The sequence below is a fragment of the Equus przewalskii genome, chromosome 9 (genome assembly GCF_037783145.1).
Source record: "Equus przewalskii isolate Varuska chromosome 9, EquPr2, whole genome shotgun sequence".
NCBI lineage: Eukaryota > Metazoa > Chordata > Mammalia > Perissodactyla > Equidae > Equus > Equus przewalskii.
Genome location: NC_091839.1, coordinates 58900091 through 58919357, shown reverse-complemented (window position 1 = coordinate 58919357; position 19267 = coordinate 58900091). Strand labels below are relative to the sequence as shown.

General features: G+C 35.8%; 1 protein-coding gene across 7 annotated transcripts in view; it reads left to right on the top strand.

The window, feature by feature from the left end:
• Positions 1-19267, top strand: part of AK9 (adenylate kinase 9) — a 125888-nt gene that overhangs the window by 38583 nt on the left and 68038 nt on the right. For all 7 annotated transcript variants that reach the window (XR_011522625.1, XM_070559282.1, XM_070559280.1 and 4 more), the window contains 7 exons: positions 3355-3499; positions 7841-7954; positions 8043-8150; positions 9926-10033; positions 11506-11654; positions 16450-16606; positions 17342-17456. Coding sequence is in view for 6 of the 7 variants with exons in the window: in XM_070559282.1 (XP_070415383.1) it covers positions 3355-3499; positions 7841-7954; positions 8043-8150; positions 9926-10033; positions 11506-11654; positions 16450-16606; positions 17342-17456 (896 nt within the window). In the remaining variant the exon portion in view is untranslated. The remainder of the gene's footprint in view (positions 1-3354; positions 3500-7840; positions 7955-8042; positions 8151-9925; positions 10034-11505; positions 11655-16449; positions 16607-17341; positions 17457-19267) is intronic.

The following is a 19267-nucleotide window of genomic DNA, read 5'->3' as shown; positions in this document are numbered from 1 at the left end:
AGGAATTGCATGAAGGCCAGCGTGGCTGGAGCATATGGTGTGAAAGGAGAAATGGCTCAAGATGAAGATGGTTGAGGATGTAGTCAGAGCAATGCAGGTCCTGGGGAGGAGTGTGAATTTATTCCAAGTGCTGTTGAATTCTTTTAATCACAGGGGTCACATTTTCTCTTTGCTTTTAACTTTTTCTTGAAAAATATGACTAACATATAGAAAACTGAAACTCGCTGAATCAGGAGAAAACAAACCCCCATATAACCACGACCCAGGTCAAATATGGAATGTTGCCAGCACCCCAGAAGCCCCCTCATGCCTCTTCCCAATACCAGTCTTCTTACTCCTTCCACGAAGGAACCACTGCCCTGGACTTTGTGGTCTTCACTTCTGTACTTTTCTTTTATGGTTTTACCATGTAAGTGTACATCCAAGTACTATAGGTTAGTTTTGCATGGTTTTTTTTTATGGACTTAAACAATTTATGTCCTTTGTGCCTTGCTTCTTTCAACTTAACATTATGATTGTGATATTTATCCATGCTATTGCCTATAGCTATAGTTTATTCATTTTTATTGTTTTATTATATTCTAGTGATTGAATTATATTATAATTTATTTATCCATTTGAGGGTTAATAAACCTTGGGTTGTTCTGGTTTGGGGTAATTATGAATAATATTGCTGTAAATATTCTTGTGCATGTCTCCTGGTGCACACATGCATATCTTTATATATCTTGGAGGTACCTTTAGGAGTAAAATTTCTGGGACATAGGGTATGCATACATTCAACTTACGTAAATAATGCCAAACTGTTTTCCAAACTAATTCTACCAATTTACAATCCTATCAGCAGTTTGTGAGAGTTCTGTTTTTCCATATTCCTGCCAACTTTTATTATGGTCAGTCTTTCCAATTTTAGCTGTCCTGTTGGGTGTATCTCACTGTTTTTTTAATTTGCTTTTCCCCAATGGCTGATGAGGTTACATTTTTTCATATGCTTCCTGGCCATTCAGATAGTCTGTTTTTGAAGTGTTTGTTCAAGTCTCTTGTCCATTTTTTAATTTCTTTGCATATTATTGGTACAAGTTCCTTATATTATCCATATACAATTTTTTATTATAAGCATTATGAATATTTTTCTACCACTCTATGATTTGTCATTTCATTTTTTTAATGAAAAATTCACCATATTGTTCATTTAAAACAAATCACTAAGTCCTGCCTACACTAAATAGAAGGGGATTTAGGCGCCACCTTCTGAAAGAAGGAGTATTAAAGGATTTGGGGACATGTTTTAAAACCATCACAGTATTTGTCAGACAGAGAAATTCTAATTTTAAACATATAAAGAGTTCTTACAGATCGATATGTAGATGAAGCCCCAATGGAAAAAAATAGCAAACAGGCACTTCACAAAATAATAGATACAAATAGCCATTAAACATGAGAAAAGGAATATGCCCAAAAAACCGAGATATGTCATGCCAATCTCACTGTCAGAGTTAAAGATCACTATTAACACACAATATTGATGTGTGGCTAGGATAGAGAAAAGTGCATTCTCATACACTACTTGTAAGAATATAGCCATTAGGGATGGCAATTGGAAATATGTATAAAATCCATGCGTATCATTTGAAGTGTCAATTCTATTTTATGGATTTTTTTCCTAAAGAAACTATCAAAGATGTATACATAACTGTATTCATCATATGTATTCATTATAGCCTATTTGTAATACAAAAACATGTATACCTAAATATATATTATTGGTATTTTCGTTAAATACGTTATAATACATTCAACTACAATTCTGTGCATCCACTAAAAAATGATGGTGTAGATATATATTTATTGGCATGGAATAAAGTAATATAAGCATACTGAAGGAAAATCAAAATGAGTCTGGAGATATGGAAATATTATTTAAACTTAAAAGGCAAATAGAAATCTATTTCTAACATCCAAGAATTCAGTATGCAGTATATTATCTACCTGACAAAGACCTTATATTCAGAATGTATATAGAATTTTAATCCAATTTTTTAAATAGGCAAAAGTTGAACATACGCTTAAAAACAGGAGGTAAGTGAATGACCAATAAGCACATAAAAAGAAGCTCAAAATTATTAGTGATTAGGGAAATGTAAATCTCAGCTACAATTAGATAATTTTGCATGTCCACTAGAATGGCTAAAATTTAGAAGATTCACAAAACCGATTGTTGGTGAGGATGTGGAGTAACTGCAATTTTCATAGATTGCTGGTAGGAATGTAAAATAGTTCAACCACTTTGGAAACAGTTTGATGATTTATTATAAAGTCAAATATACACTTACCATATGAACCAGTAATTCCCTTCCTAAGTATTTATCCAAGAGAAATGAAGACATATGTCCATGAAAAGAATTCCTTACAAATGTCCACTGCTGCTTTATGTATAATAGACGAAAACTGGAAACAGCTCAATGTTTATCAATAGATGAATGAGTAAAAAACTGTGGTATATTTCTACAATGGAATACTACTCAACAATAAAAATGAACAAATTACTGATATATATAATTACACTGATGAATCTCAAAACATGCTAAGGGGAAAAAGTTTGGAAAAGGTTACATACTGTATGGTTCCATTTATATGAAATTCTAAGAAAGGCAAAACTGAGCTATAGTGCCAGAAAGTGATTGCCAAGGGCAGGAATTGATTATAAAGGAGTATGAGGGAACTTTTGGGGTGACATAAATGTTCTACATCTTGATTGTGGTTGTTGTCATATGTATGTATTTGCAAAAAATCTTCACACTGTGTACTTAAAATGGATGCCTTTATTGTATGTAAATTATACATACAAAGTTGATTTTTAAAATATATGTGCAGGGCTGGCCCCATGGCCAAGTGGTTAAGTTCGCACGCTCCGCTGCAGGCGGCCCAGTGTTTCATTGGTTCGAATCCTGGGCGCGGACATGGCACTGCTCATCAAACCACGCTGAGGCAGCATCCCACATGCCACAACTAGAAGGACCCACAACGAAGAACATACAACTATGTATTGGGGGGCTTTGTGGAGAAAAAGGAAAAAAATAAAATCTTTAAAAAATATATATATGTGCAACTTGAATCTATATATTACAGGATAGATACATATATAAATAATCGTACATGAAAAATATGACTGAGTTTCTATGAAAGCAAGTACTCAAAAATCAATGAATTCTGAACATAACATACGTCAAACAGCATTAATGTTTTTGAGATAGATAAGTATAGAAATTGATATAAATAGAGAGAGATGAACAATGTGTTTCATATTTGCAGTAACTTGTAGTTATGTTGGTTTTTCTCAAATATTCTTTGCAGGTAGTTGACTACGCCAAGATTGTTCAACCACGTTTTGATAAAGCCCTTGAAACGTTAGTGAGAAATACTATAGCTGAGATCACTGAAGCAGCTATCAAAACTGTGAAAGAACGGCTTCTCACAGAACTACAAGCTAAAAGACAAGGTGAACCACCTTTTTTTTAATGTCTGTTTTAAGGTTAAATCAACACTTAGGCCTCGCTCCCCGAGGGCAAGGACTCAGTTTGCTTGTCTTGATTTCCCTGGCATCTTTACACATTGTAGCCTCTTAATAAATGGTTGAAGGAATGAATATACGTGAACCTGATTCATAAACAGAGAAAAAGATTTCAATTCTAGACTTCTAAGGAAAGGCATCAGAAAGAACTTCCAAATTTGGATTTCTTAACTTTCAGAGGTCTGCTTCCGGGCTGGAGACTGAGCTGAATTATATCTTTATCTACGCCAATTACGACAACACCACTCTGCCTAACTCTCGTGCAATTGGCTGTTGCTGCCATCGTTCCTGTTGTTGTTTTAGGCTTGGATGTCAGCCCCAACTGTAAATTAAATTTTTCTATTGGGAAAATATTAATTGTGAACTCAAAAAGTCACAAAACAGTGGAACTGGAAGAAGCTTTAGTGATCAGTTCACACAATTCTCTAACTTTACAAATGAGGAAACTGAGGCACACGGGGGTCAAATGATTTCCTGAAACTCACCCAGCTAGTAGCTGAGGCTTGAACCCTCCTTTCCAAAGTCCTGGTGTTCTTTCCCCTGGCCATTCTGCCTCTTCCTTATCACATTATTTTAGAATAAGCACAAGGGTTTTGGGGTTGTTTTCTCTGTTTCTCCAGGAAAAATGAGAGTTCTCAGTTCATGACTACTTTTGAAATGTATTGATTGGTTTTGGTAGAATTTATATCTATAGCTGGCACTTTTGTAACCAGTCACATTAGAACATGTAAAAGCAGCTTAATCTAAACATCTCCTCTTTCGGGAATGCCCTCAATGCAGCATTTCCCATACACTACATGCGATCTTTCTTGCATTAAAGATCTAGACCCAAAATTTGAGATTAGCTCCAACTATTTTAGACTAGATTCAGCCACCGCGGTTTGGATTTCTCAGAAGCCACAGTGATGCTGTCCCCTAATATAGACATCACTGCCTCAATTCCAAATAGTCTTTTCCTAATAAAGTTTTCTCATTACAAAAGTAATAGTAGATTAATATTCATTGGGCATTTACTATATATTGAGGCTATGCTAAATCCTCATAACAGTCCTATGAAGTAGGTATTTTTATCTCCACTTTTAGTAGATGACGAAACTAAGGCTCAGAGGGGTTATGAAACTCGCCCATAGTTGACAGCCAGCAAGTGATTGGGATTCAAATCAATGTGTGTACTGTTATCATCTGTCTCGCAAGTGATCACGGAAAACTGGAAAAAGCAGATGGAAAAAAATGCCTTCATACTTAGTCCCCAGAGATGTCCCCTGTTAAGAACTTGATGCATTCTCCACCCCTCTCTTTTTCCTATTCATATTTGTAATGCTTGTGATCCTACGGTACATGCAAAATTGCATTCTCTCATCTTAAAATAATGCTTCTTTCTAATTAATATGTTATTTTTGTAATAAATTGTGTGTTAGACGGGGATCTAAATTTATTTTTCGCAAATGGTGAGCCAATTTTACAAATAACATTTACTAAATTTTCTGTAACTTTACTGGAGATTTGGAATGCCTTCTTTATCTTCATATTAAGTTTGCATGTGTGTGTGTGGAAACTTCTGCACTTTCTGTTCTATTGATCTTTCTCTTATAGCCTTTAATACAAACAGTGATTATTAAAGCTTCATGATGCAGGGCCGGTCCCATGGCCGAGTGGTTAAGTGTGCGCACTCTGCCTCCCTGGCCCAGGGTTTCGCTGGTTCAGACCCCAGGCACAGACATGGCACCGCTCATCAGGCCATGCTGAGGCGGCGTCCCACATGCCACAACTAGAAGGACATGTAACTAGAATATACAATGATGTACTGGGGAGCTTTGGGGAGAAGAAGAAGAAAAAAAAATATTGGCAACAGTTATTAGCTCAGGTGCCAATAAAAAATATATATAATAACTTGAGGAGAATTCACATCTTTACTTTATTAAATTTTCTCATGCAGACAGATAAAATCTCCACCTTTTGGTATAATATTTGTACCCTTCCTAACATTTTATAACTATCCTCATGCATTGTCTGTACTTTTATTCGTAGATACTTTGTCATTTTGTTACTATTGATTGGGATCATTTTTCTATTATATTTTCCAGGTAGTTATTACCAGTATATTGGAAAGGTGTGTGATTTTTATGTTTTTGTTTGTAACTGTCCACCTTATTAAACTTGCTTTCCAGTTCTGATAGATTTTTAGTTGAATCCCTTAAGTTTTGCAGATAGCCAATCATATCATTTGAAAAGAAGTATAGTTTCGATTCTTCTTTTCCCATTATATATGCTTATCTCCTTTCTTGACTAATTATGTGGGTAGCAGTTCTAGGATGATGTTAAATAGTGGCAATGGTAGTGGGCCTTTTTAAATGGATTCTTGCCAATGTTTCTCCATAAGGTTACTCAGTATTTTTATCTGGAATATATGTTGAACACCATTAAATGCCTTCTCAGCATCTATCAAGATGATTATAAAGTTTTTAATCCTTTGACCTACTGCTTTGATCAATTATACTAAGGTATAACTTCCAACTTTAAACCATTCTTGTAGTTGTGAAATAAACCTTACTTGGTCGTGATGTATTATTCTTATAACATATTTTTTCTTGTGGTTATCTAGAATTTTTTCTACACTTTTAAGTGTAAGTGGTTTATAGTTTTCTTTTTTGTGCTCTATTTGTCAGATTTTGCTATAATGTAAGTTTTTATGTAAATTAGGAAGCTTCCCATCATTTTCTATGCTTGAAACTATTTAAATAACAAGGAAATTATCTCTTCCTACACGGCAATGTTGAGCTTTTGCTAGGCAAGCACACATTATTTGCCTAATAAATCTGCCTCCCTTCTTTCTTATTAGCATATAAACACGTAACAGAGTCCAACGTGGGGCCCAACGGATTATAGAAACAACCAAAAAAAGACCAGCATTGAAATTGTATGCCATCCAACGATGATCCAGATTGAATTTATATTTTTAGTATATTGCCTTTAAAAAAATCCCAAATTAAAAAAAAACTCATAAACAACTCACAAACTAAAGTTTGAGAAATATTGACCCAGACTACTAAGATGGCTTGTTACTCAACCTATTTAAGGCTGAACAAAATGAATTCATTAATTCATTCAGCAAAACCTTGAGCATCTACTTTGCATTAGACATGATTCTAGGCCCTGGGCTCCAGAGGAAAACAAGATGCATGAAGCTCCTGCCCTTGTGGTAGTTACATTTTAACAGATGGGAGATAGGCAAAAAAAGCAAGTGAGCAGACAGAAATATAACCCAGTAATGGGGCTGTCAGTGATGGGGGTCGGGGTGCTGGAGTGTGAGGGTGACCTCTCTGAAGAGGGGATATTTAGCTGAAACCTGGATCAAGAAAGGGAGCTAGCCGGGCTTCTGGAAGAAGAACAATGATCTGTAATGTTTCCTGGAGTCTAGAGTGATGCCTTTCATACCAAATTATGGCATGAAATCATAGATTTTAAAACTGTCCACAAATCGCCTTCTCCCACCAGAATATAGAAATAGATGCTCTCCCTCATACGCTGCAAACTTAAAAGCTTTTTCTTTTCTTTATCAAATTCACTAATGCAGCTAACCCTTCTCAAAATTTAAAACATTGAAATTCTTTGGGTAGTGAATTTTATTCCAATATTTTTTCAAGGTAAATTTGTTGGTAGAGAACATGGAGGTTTTTTCTTTTCTTTTCTTTTCTTTTTTTTTTTTTTTTTTGAGGAAGATTAGCCCTGAGCTAACATCCGCTGCCCATCCTCCTCTTTTTGCTGAGGAAGACTGATCCTGAGCTAACATCCGTGCCCATCTCCCTCTACTTTATATGTGGACGCCTGCCACAGCATGGCTTACCAAGCGGTGCCACGTCCACCTCTGGGATCGGAACCGGCGAACCCTGGGCCACCGAAGCGGAACGAGCGAACTTAACCGCTGCGCCACCAGGATGGCCCAAGAGTATGGAGGTTTTTAATATAGAAAAATATATAATAATACGGAAGATGGCAGCTAACGTGAAATAGGCTTCCTGTGAGCCGAGCATTTTCTAAGTGAAGTGTTTCCATACATTGTCGCATTTAATCCTTGTGACAGTGCTCTTGGTTTGATGATCCCCATTACGCCCAGTAGAAATCCAGACAGGGTGATTAGTGTTTTCCACAGCCACGCTGAGTCAGAACTCACACCCAAGTCTCTCTGACTTTAAAGCAGAGGATTTAATCACTAGACCTGTCTCGCTATCCACAACTACCTTTTGCTAACAGCCAATTACTGTCTTTCAGCCCAGTCAGCTTTGAGAGAAATTGAAAAAGAATTTGAAAGACGGGAATATGACAAGTTCCCAACTGATGAGTATAAAAGCTTAGAAGACTTCCGCTCTTCACTTGGTGAAGATGGTAAAGAAATATATTGCTGATGTTATTAGCCAAGTCTTTCCTAACATCAACAGATTAGCTGATAACGCAAATTATTTCTTTGCCGCAGCGTTCGCTCATGAATCCCAAGTAGAAGGCTTTTCAGAGGACAATGAAGAAACCAAAACGACATCAGAAAATGTCCTTGATGATCAAGCTGCCAGAATTGATAAAGATGGTAACAAAATGAACTGCTAATGCCATGCTTATGAATCTTATTTCCATTTATTTGATATTTTATCATGTTTGTATTGAAGCTTAAAATTACTCCAAAAATTAGAAACTTCAGGAGAAAAAAGTTAGCTTTTCTCTTACAGATTTAAACTGAACAGCTGTAGAACAGAGATAGGTTTACTAGAATGAAGAAGAAAATGTAGAAACCAGGAGCCTAATATGGTTAGAAAACCCCCCAATTTTTTGAATGTTTCCAAACATGATACAATCATTATCATACAATAATAAATTCTTTCTTAAAAGCTCTCTATTTCCTTTAATGTGTTGGAATCAGAGCATGATAAACCTAGAGTTTTAGCTATGAAATGTTATCATTTATTGTTATTTACCCTTATAAAAATTTCCATTCATATTTTAACATAATTGAGAGCTTCCAAGGTAAATTATTTTTACCTTTTTTGATTTATAATGTACCACTTGATTATATTGTTTCATTAGGAAATATTCTAACACTCATTTTAAATTACTGTACAATTTCCCTATTTTTAGATAATAGTTTTAACTCGTTCTTTCTGTTGGAAACTTGTTATTTTTCAGACTTTATTTTTTTGCTACTGTTTTTATACTACAAATAATGGACTTTTTACATGAAGTTTTGTCCACATGTTGACATCAGTGGTGTCAACAGTTTAATGAGTAGGAAGCTATAGACAGAATCAAATGACTTTGCATAATAGTTGTTCCAAAGTATATTCTGCTCAGTAATATACAAAATATATGTCATCATTTCCTCGGTGTTTTCTCTTTTGAAATATTATTTTAATTTTAATTTGACTATTTCTGAAGTTTCATATTTTCATATTAGTTAGTCACTCATATTTCTTCTTTTCTGAGGTGACCGTTTTTGTCTGTTGCCCATTTTTCTAAATCATTGTATCAGTTGTATGGTTTCTATATAAACTTTCTATGTTAGTCACTTGTTTTCCACATTTTTTTCCAAATTGGGTGGTTTGCCTTTTAAAACACCTTGCTGTTTTTGAAGCAGAGGGATTTTTAATATTTTCATAGTCAAATCATTATTTTCCCTTTGTTGATTTCCTCCATTTACTTTCAGGCTTAAAAAGTCTTCCTCTCAGCCAGAGATTTAATATATACTTATATTCTTTTTCTTTTATTGGTCTGACTTTTTTGTATTTAGTTTTTAAAATCATCTATACTTTACTGTGTTGTATAATGTAGAGCTGATTTTTTTTTGGTCGGTTCCTCCTCCTGATCCAGACAGATGTGCTGGCCTAGTGTTTATTTCAAGCCTAGTAGGAATTGAACTGGGCACTGTCAGAAACTTACCTATGGTCTTCCTCCTCTCTCCTCTTTGGGGGAGGCAGTCTGAGGTAAAGAAGGCATCAGTGCTCTACGCACTGCTGGAGGATGCCAACACCGCCAGCCTGCCCTGGGGAAAGCACCCTCCTTGCCCCCCGTGTCTCAGATAAGCACAGCCTCTATCTCTTGGAGCCAGGAGGCTGTCAGTTAAGTCAGGAAGGGAAAATTTGATCTGTTTTTTCAATTTACATTTACTGGCATTGTATAAAAGAATTGATCTTGGTTTTGTTACAGATTAAGTCATGATCTTTTTTCTACTGCTGATAGATATGTTTACCTGTTTGATTATTATGGTTGTTATTTTAATTTTTAAAAAATTGGGAACATGAGTCCTGGCTCCCTGGGACCCATAGCACAATCTTTTTTGGGAATCATCTACAATCTATTACTGTTCTTTAGATGATAACGACGTTTTATTTACTGATGAAAAAGAAGTCCGTGAAGTGTCTATATTTAAAAGAAGTCCTCAAGACTCTAGTCAAGATCTAAAGTTGGATCCAAAACCAGGTGAATTAATGTTTGGGTTATTTGGTTTTCTTGGATGGTGGATCTAAAAATAACAAATAATCCCTTTAGAATTTTGAAGGAGAAACATGTGATTTTTTTTTTAAAAAAAACATTATTAATACCCAACTTACTGTATCTTAAAGGCTACTCTATTGTGAACAGTTGGACATGCAGGAACACAGAAAAAATAACATGTGATATATTATTTTGGTGAAAAAGAACATTGGGAAGACAGGAGGTCTGTCTTTCTGTTCTGCCATCCCTGGCAGGTGGCTACCATAGCAATTCACAAGATAGCTGCTGGTGCTCCAGCCATTATATCAGTGTGCCTAGCAGGAAGAAAGAAAAGGCAAAGGACAAAAACTGCCACCCCATCTAGCTGAGTTATCCGTCTTTAAAGAAATGACAAGAAGACTCACCAAAACAGTTCTGCCTGCATCTTATCTATTGGCCATCCAAGCTATACGGGAAGTTGGGAGATGCAGTGTTTCTAGCTGGGCACATTTCTGACCCCAAGAAAATCAGGGTTCAGTTACTAAGGAAGAGGAGAATGGATACTGGGTGGACAACTAGCAGCTTCTAGCACATTTAGTGGCCTTGCCTGGCTATTTCTGCCTCACCATGCACCCTTCCCAAGACTGCAGGAATATGGTGGGTTCTTGCCTCTTCCACTCTGGCTCTCCAGGAACTGCTGGCTCTCTCCATCCCTGAGAACAGACTTCTCACTTCACGGTATGGAGAGCAACAGGCAGCAGCTCTTGGAAAGCCCTTTCGGGTTTTTCTGGGCTGGGATCAGTTGGGCTGTGGCAGGAGACCCTGATGGATGGAGCCTTGGGGCTGCAGCTCAAGAAGCACAACTGGAAAGGCAGAGGCAAAGAAGTCAGGTGGTGCTGCCAATCTCCTGCCTCATTAGAGTGGATGAACATTTACATCATGATGCACCCTGTGAGCCAACTCAGCCATGCAAGGAGACCTTCAGCACACAGTGAGGTCAAGAATCAAGTTTAACACTTGAAAAACCAGCCTATGCCACCCTTTCTTCCATCCCCTCCAACTTGCCTACCTCCTGTCCTCTTACTGTCCCATGTAGTCTCACGCTTGTAACTGGAAGTGTTCATCGTGTTTTCTGGCTCATTCCCTAGATGCTCGTGTTTTAGCTTGACCCCTGGAATCCTCGGGTCCCTACCTCTTCTCCTTGGCCGGCTGGGTTTTGACTCCTGCTCTACATAACTTTCTTCTTGCTTTGTTCACTTTCATTCTGATGCACTGGCTTTAAGCCAATGCTCTGGTATTTTGTGATTCCTGACTTAACATCTCCTCCCCAGTCTATTTCCCCCTTCCTCTAGCATGTGCTGCAGTAACACAAAGATAGTACTTTCTTGGCTCAGGTATTAACAATTATGTTCTATTGCAAATAGAATTGCTCACTGAAATTATTCATGGCATTGGTTTATTACCTTCTTTTCCGTTAGACTCAGTAGAAGACTTACAGGAAGAGGTGACTGCAGAGCATCCAGAAGTTCTCGCCGTGATAGAGGAGACTGTGAAAACGGCAAAGGATATGAACTTCCAGCAGCCGTATGAAAAACATGCTGAAATCTTAGAGGAGGTCCTCAAAGAAGTAAGAGATCCAGGCTGTCTGTTTCTATCATTGATTTAACAGTAACTGAGAAAATGTTCTAGTATATGTATAATTATTTTAGAATCTCATTTGAAAGTGCTGTAATCTGTAGCCTTCAAATTCATGTACATTTTATAGTCAACATTATGTGTAGCGTACCCGAAATGAACAATTGCTTATGCTGTTTGTAAATCTTCAAAGAGCTGTTCACTTGTCAACAGTTATGCAATATAGTTTCATAGCCTTGAAGTTGATTCTTCATCAACTTTTATTGTCTTTAAATCAGTTCACTTGGTTAAAAGGTGGTGTATATGAAGCCAATACCAAAGTTAGACATTTTATCTACAATCTAATTACTTGTAAACGAAGATAAATTTTGCTCCATAGCTAATTAATTTCATCCAACCACCTTGAACGTATGTTCGTAGAGAAGATGAGTGGACACACAAGTGATTTTCTAATTTAGGAGGAAAATAAATCCTCAGATACTATGCCCTACCTATAGCAAATCAGAAGGCGTATCTTTCGTTTCTAAAGAACAAGATGTCCATATGGCTCTGTTTTTACAGAAACCTTGAGTAAGCATTCAGAGAAAAGTCAAAGAGAACCAATCAGTTTTGGACTCTCAATGAACTTCTATATTTCTCTGTAACTTGAAAATTATGTAATTTAAAATTAAGTGAGACGAAAAAAATTATTCTGTGAGAGTCTAGGACCACTCTATAACACATTGGGTGGGCCCCTCCAACCGCTGGCTGTACCCCTGGTGAGTTGCTGTCGCCCTCTGAGCTTCCCACACAGACTTTTCAACTTCTGCTTCTCTTCATGTTGTTCTGTCCTCAATGTATTCCTTCAGAAACACTCTGAGCACCTACTCTTTGCCCTGAACTGTGCTAGGTCCTAGGGATATGAAGGTGAATTAAACGCAGTTCTTTTGTTTAAAGAGCTATGGGTCAGGTGGGAAGGCTGAGGTACAATCCAGTAGTTAACTTATGTGCTAAGTAGTGAACAGATAACTCACCAGAGGTAGAAATTCCATGAAGGTCGGGCTAGCATTTCTCCCTGGGAGGTGAGATAGAGCATCCCAGAGGAGACAGGCAGGTGAGGGACGTCTTTAGCACCGTGGAAGTCCCATCCTTGCCCTTCACTGAAAATGTTCTCCATTCTCTTCCGAGTTTATTCTGGAGGGTACAAATCTACAAGAAGTGCTACTAAAACACTTCTGATATAAGAATATACGTAGTGTCACTAGATGGTAAACTGTGACTCTGGAATTGTAGGGGAATTTAAATCTGGGATTGTAAGGAGATTTTAACATCAAAGCTCCTATCAGATTGTCTTTCTCAAGACAGCAGAGACCTGTGCAGACGGCTGTTTACCTCCCATCAGTTGTTATGATCTCTATGAGTAGGAAACCTATTTTTGAAAAGTAGCAGGTCAGTAACTAAATTTCTTATGTGTAAAGACAAAAATCTTATTAAGGTGGTTTTCTCAAATTAATGTATAAATTTGATGTAATTCTAATAAAAATCTCAATATATTTTAGAAACTGACAAAATAACTCTGAAGTTTATTTGGAAGAACCAAAAGTTGAGACTAGGTAGGAAGAGTTTGGCAGAGTATAATAGAGAGAGCCTTGCTCTACCAGCTAGTAAAATGTGTTGTAATGCTGCAGTGTACTTAAGCCTAACAGTCAAACAACAATCAACAGAACCACAGAGAAGGCGCAGAAACAGACCTCAGTACGGACAAAAATTTCGTGCATGCTAAAGTTTACATGACAATCCAAAAGGAAAGGAAGGATTACTTAGTAGTGTTGATAAAATGAACTATTGGGGAGAAAAAAATTTAGATTATCAACTTATATCCAAATTTTAAAAATTCTATATAAATTAAGTAGTTAAGTGTAAAAACAGCATTTTTTTTAACTAGAAGAAAGTGCAGCGAGGTTGAAATGATCTTGGAATGATTGAGTATTCTAAGCACAAAAGCAGTGGAGGAACTCAAAACAACGTCTCAATAGAGAGCCTACTTAATAATGATTCCCTCTCTACTAAAAAACTCATGAAAATCAAAATTCAAAGCAAAAGTCAAACTGAGGAAAGTATTTATAATAAATGACATGTTAATTCCTTAATATAACGATTTCTTACAAATCAAGGAAAATCTAATACCCAAATATAAAAGCAGGCAAAAGATGTAAACAGATTATTTTATCAAAGAAGAAATACAAATGGTTAATTGCAAAGTTTTAATCTTCAAGTTTCAATAAAAATATGAAAATTAAAACAGTGAGGTACAATTTCTCACTCGTCAACTTGGCAAAGATTTTTTGTTTTTTGATTTGCTGGGAAAGGTTCGCTGTGAGCTACTATCTGTTGGGAATCTTCCTTTTTTTTTCCCCCTTTCCAAAGCCCCAGTGCATGGTTGTATACTCTAGTTGTAAGTCATTCTAGTTCTTCTATGTGAGCCACTGCCACAACATGGCTACTGACAGACAAGTGGTGTGGTTCCATGACCGGGAAACAAACCTGGGCCACCCAAGTGCTGAAAGTCCCAAACTTTAACCACTAGACCATCAGGGCTGGCTTGGCAAAGACTTTTTAAAACTTATAGCAACCCATACTAGTGAGGCTGTAATGATGTAGTCACATAGGAGGAGTGAAAAATTGATGTAGATGTTTTGAAAGTAATGTGTCAATGTGTATGAAAAGCCATTAAAATATTCATTTCTTTATTGTCTTTGACCCAAAAACACTTCTTCTAGAATCTAACCTAAAGAAATATATATTTGGACAAAGATTTATATATAGATGTTCATCACATCATCACTATGTTATAATAAAATTATAAATTATTTAGATGTTTAACAGTCAGAGGATGATTAAACAAATTAAGATTTATTCATTTGATAAAATACTATGAAGCCATTAAATTTTTTTTCCAAAAAATTGACTGAGCTGGGGAAACTATAAATTATATATTGATGTTGTTTTAATTTTCATATCTTCTACTGAAACTTGGACAGTAAAATTTTTTATTAACTATTTATATTTTTTCCAGTTTTATTGAGATATAATTGACATATTACGTTGTATGAGTTTAGAGTGTACAACATAATGATTTGATATATGTATATATTGCAAAATGATTACCAAAATAAGTTTAGTTAACATCCATCACCTCACATAGTTACTTTTTTTGTGTGGTGAGAACTTTTAGGATCTACTCTCTTGGCAACTTTCAAATATACAATAGAGTATTGTTAAGTATAGTCACCATGCTGTACATTAGGCCTCTGGGACTGACTTATCTTATACTGGAAGTTTGACCACCTTCACTCATTTCCCCCCACCTCCACCCCCACCTCTGGCAATCACCAATCTGTTCTCTGTTTCTATGAGTTTGTTTTTTTAGATTCCACCTATAAGTAACATCATACAGTATTTGTCTTTCTCTGTCTGAGTTATTTCACTTATATTTCTTCTTTATAGCTTTTTTTCTCTCCCTCTTACCCCCAATGATCTTATGTTAAACTTTCAAAGTGTTTAAGATTCTTTTTTTTCCAAAGGGCTCTTCATTTAGCTGGAAATTCAAAAAGCAGATTACCTTAAATTCTGCATAGGTCGGAGGGTTATAGTGGTCCTCTTGACATCTTTTCCCCTTTGACTTCTAATATTCTGTGATGACCTGATGGCATACAAACTTGTTTAAAACCCTCAGACTTGGTGTATTCACAGGTCCACATTACTAATTGCCATACTTGTGTTGAAGCTATTGTGATTGGGCGGCAGGTAAGGGAGAGTTTAGCGGAACTCTCTAATCACCTGCAAGATTTGTTTTGACCCAGTTCCTTCCTCTGGCTATTAGTAGACATCTCAGTACCTCTCAGCTCTCACACTGATGAAAATCAAAGGAGAGTGAAGAGTATTGTCTCTAAAAAAGGGAAGTTGGACTAGGACCTTGCTACTCACAGTATGGTCCGTGGACCATTGTCATCTGGGAGCATGTTAGAAATGCAGACTTTTGGCCCTACCCTAGGCCTTCTGAATGAGGATCTGAATTCTGTAATACTGAATAACGTATAGCAAAGAGGATTGTTACATTTATTTAATAAAGGCTTTTGCTTTCCATTCTTTATTTTTAAAACTTACAACTTTATTGCTTTAAAATCGTTTCTCTTTTAAAATTAAGTGGCTCTTTTTTTTCTCCCTCTGAGTCAGAAGAACTTGAAAGATACTTGGTTAGAGTGGAATTTCTTGCCAATTATCATATGACTCTTGTTCTTTAAGATATTGTTGCATTAATTCTTCTTTTTTCTTCTTATCATATGATCTTTTCTTTTCTTTTCTTTTCTTTTTTGAGGAAGATTAGCCCTGAGCTAACTACTGCCAGTCCTCCTCTTTTTGCTGAGGAAGCCTGGCCCTGAGCTAACATCCGTGCCCATCTTCCTCTACTTTATACGTGGGATGCCTACCACAGCATGGCTTGCCAAGTGGTGCCATGTCCACACCCGGGATCCAAACTGGCAAACCCCAGGCTGCCAAGAAGCAGAAAAGTCGGCACTTAACTCTGTGCCACCGGGCCAGCCCCCACATGATATTTTCTGTTATGCCATCCATACGTAAATTAGTGAAGTAAAAATTTCAAATTAAATAGTTGGATTTAAATTTTTTTAAATAATAAAAATAAAAATAAGAAGATGCTTGGTTAAGGTTCACAAAAATTATTTATCAAGATAGCATCCTTGACTTGTCTAGCTATCATGGTAATATCAGTGTGTCATTTTTCACAGGTAGTTCAAGAAAACAAGGATAGATTTGCTGGTGCCCCAAAATATGGAGGATGGATATTGGACAACTGCCCTATTGTAAAAGAACTATGGCTAATCTTAATGGAGAAGGGAATTATACCTGATTTAATAATCTGTTTATTGGATACAGAAAACAATGGTTGGTAAATATTTATTATGTAAATTTGAAAGTGGAGTTTTATTGCTGATACTATTTTTAGTTAAAATATAAAATGGAAAACTCCCCACCCTCTCTAGGTACAAATACCACCCCAGTAATCCCTGCATGACCTAGAGGTACACAAATGAGGCATCCACTGCACGGAGTAGGTGGCCAGAGAGAATGTACTGGATCACTAGATGTTCTGTCAGTACCTTATCATTATTCTCTGGGGCTGAGGATTTAACTTCCTCTTCCCAGTCAGCACTTTATATAACTTTTAAATGAAAAATATATAAGGTTGAGGGCAAAGACTATACATTAGTCCTTCTTCACCTCAAATGGGAAATATTAAGTACATAAAGATAGCAGAACTAAATTTTAATTATTCTGTCACTTGGTACAAAGCTATAGTAATCAAAACAGTATGGTACTGGCGTAAAAACAGACACATAGACTAATGGAACAGAATAGAGAGCCCAGAAATAAACCCACACATATACGGTCATCTTTTCATGTCTTAGTTATTTATACCATGGTAATATATATTGTTATAAAAGGATTTAAGATGGTCTCAATATTTTAAAGAATCTGGGCTCTATTTAGGTAAATGCTTAAAGGAAAATATATTTGGATACAGGTAGAAATGATTTGTCATTGTTAATTTCCAAAATATATCTCACTATATTTTATTGAACTTCAAAATTAATATTATTCTCTTCATCTGTATTTCAGGAAAATATTTATTTCACAAACTGTATTTGGAGAATAAATCTGAAATTGACTCTAAGATTTTAGAAAGATTATTAGACGAACTACAAAAGAAAAAAACAGAGGAAGAGGCAGCAAGGTAAACCTGCCTGGCATAATAAAACAGGCTAATGGGTCTTTTATAACTGTTAAATATCTATGTACAATGTATATTTATGAAATGCCTTTAAATCAAAATGACAGTCTACTATCTAGATCCAATTCTAATTAATTCTAAGAAAATCAGTAATTTCACAAATACTTGTAGCATCTCTAAAGTACAGAGTTGTGGATATTTTCACAGCCCCAAATCAAATTTATTCTAAATCAAACATCTCTTCTCAAAAGACTGTAAAAAAAAAAAAATGAATACGAGTAAGATTTTCATTTTTACCATATTTATCTATGACTTCAACAATTTTGCTCACTAGTATCCACAAATTGAAGAAATAATAGGATAAAAAGTAAATGAAAATACACCTGTGTGATGTGACTAAAATCGGAAGGCTGACTACTTTCTACATAGGGGAGAACAAGACTAGTTATTTATAGTTGACAGGTTCAACGTCGAGAACTTATCCTCTGATCCAGGGCCAATGAAGAACTTTCACAGATGTGAACACATATCTATCAAGCTTTAATAAACCATCAAGTTCTTCAGATTGGAGAAGAAAGTGTAAAAAGAAACAGTTGCTTAATTTGTTGATTGTTCTTCCTTGCTGAGACATGCTCTTTAGGTACTAAAAATTTTCATTTGTCCACGGGAATTCCTACTTCTCAGTGATAAAACTGAGACATTTCAGAACTAAATTTATTTATGTTAGTCCAGTAAATCTCCTGCTAATAATGATGACACCTATAGGAGCGTTCTCAAATCCTATTTCCTTTCCGCTTCAGATATTAGCAATTTGAGCTAGGATTTAGGAGAGTTCTTTAAACTCTAGAAATTATGAAGCTGAGAGGTGGGTGATTGGTGAGGAGGGCAGGTAGCTGAGAAGTGTGCATCAGAGGATTTTTTTCCAGCACTCATTATTCACCTAAGTTGGCCCTTCCTTTAGGAATTTAATATAAAAATATATGAAGTATAATTTAGTTAGATTAGTTAATAAAATTATTGATTGATATATTTGACTAAAAAGTATTAATTCAGATGATAATTGCAAACTAATGGCCTTTGCTTTTAGTTTTTAAAAGTTTTGTTACAAATGGAGCAACAATCTGCTAGGATTTAAGGGCTTACCTAATTTTTTTCCAGTATATGAGAAATAGTCAAATATTTGAGAACAGAAGATATCGAGATAAGAGTAAAACAAATTCGTGTGATTTCTAGACTGAAAGTCGGCTACATTTAAGCAGATAATTTAAAATGCATATACATCTATATTTTTTTTTTGAAAACTGAAAAAGAGATCTCCGTTTCCTCCTGTCTCTCTACCTTCACATCCCTTTTACCATATGGAATTTTCTGAGCTATCTCTATAATCCATTTTTACTTCTTTTGATTTTGAATTTGCACATCTCTATAAACTACTTAATGGCAAAGACTTCTCCAGATTGAAGCAGGCTTTTCTACATTTCTATGTGTTGCTTTTAAAAATTCAACATGAGTATTTCAAAACATAAACTCTTTTTTCATATACTGCAGCAAATAAAATGTAAAACAGTTTAAAGAAATGATCAGAGACACATTTTAAGGCTTAAAACTTGATTGGAAAAGAGATAAAATTAATGGGATTAAGAATTACATCTTGGGCGACATATCTACAGACACACTGAATTCTACAGCTTTTCTAGCATCAGTTTCCAAATGTGCCAGTCAAATGCAGGCTAATTTCTGTCATCTCCATTTGTCTTTGACTCATCTCTGCAGGTGATTTATGGAAGTAGTGATAACTGGCAGGCAAGTTCTTC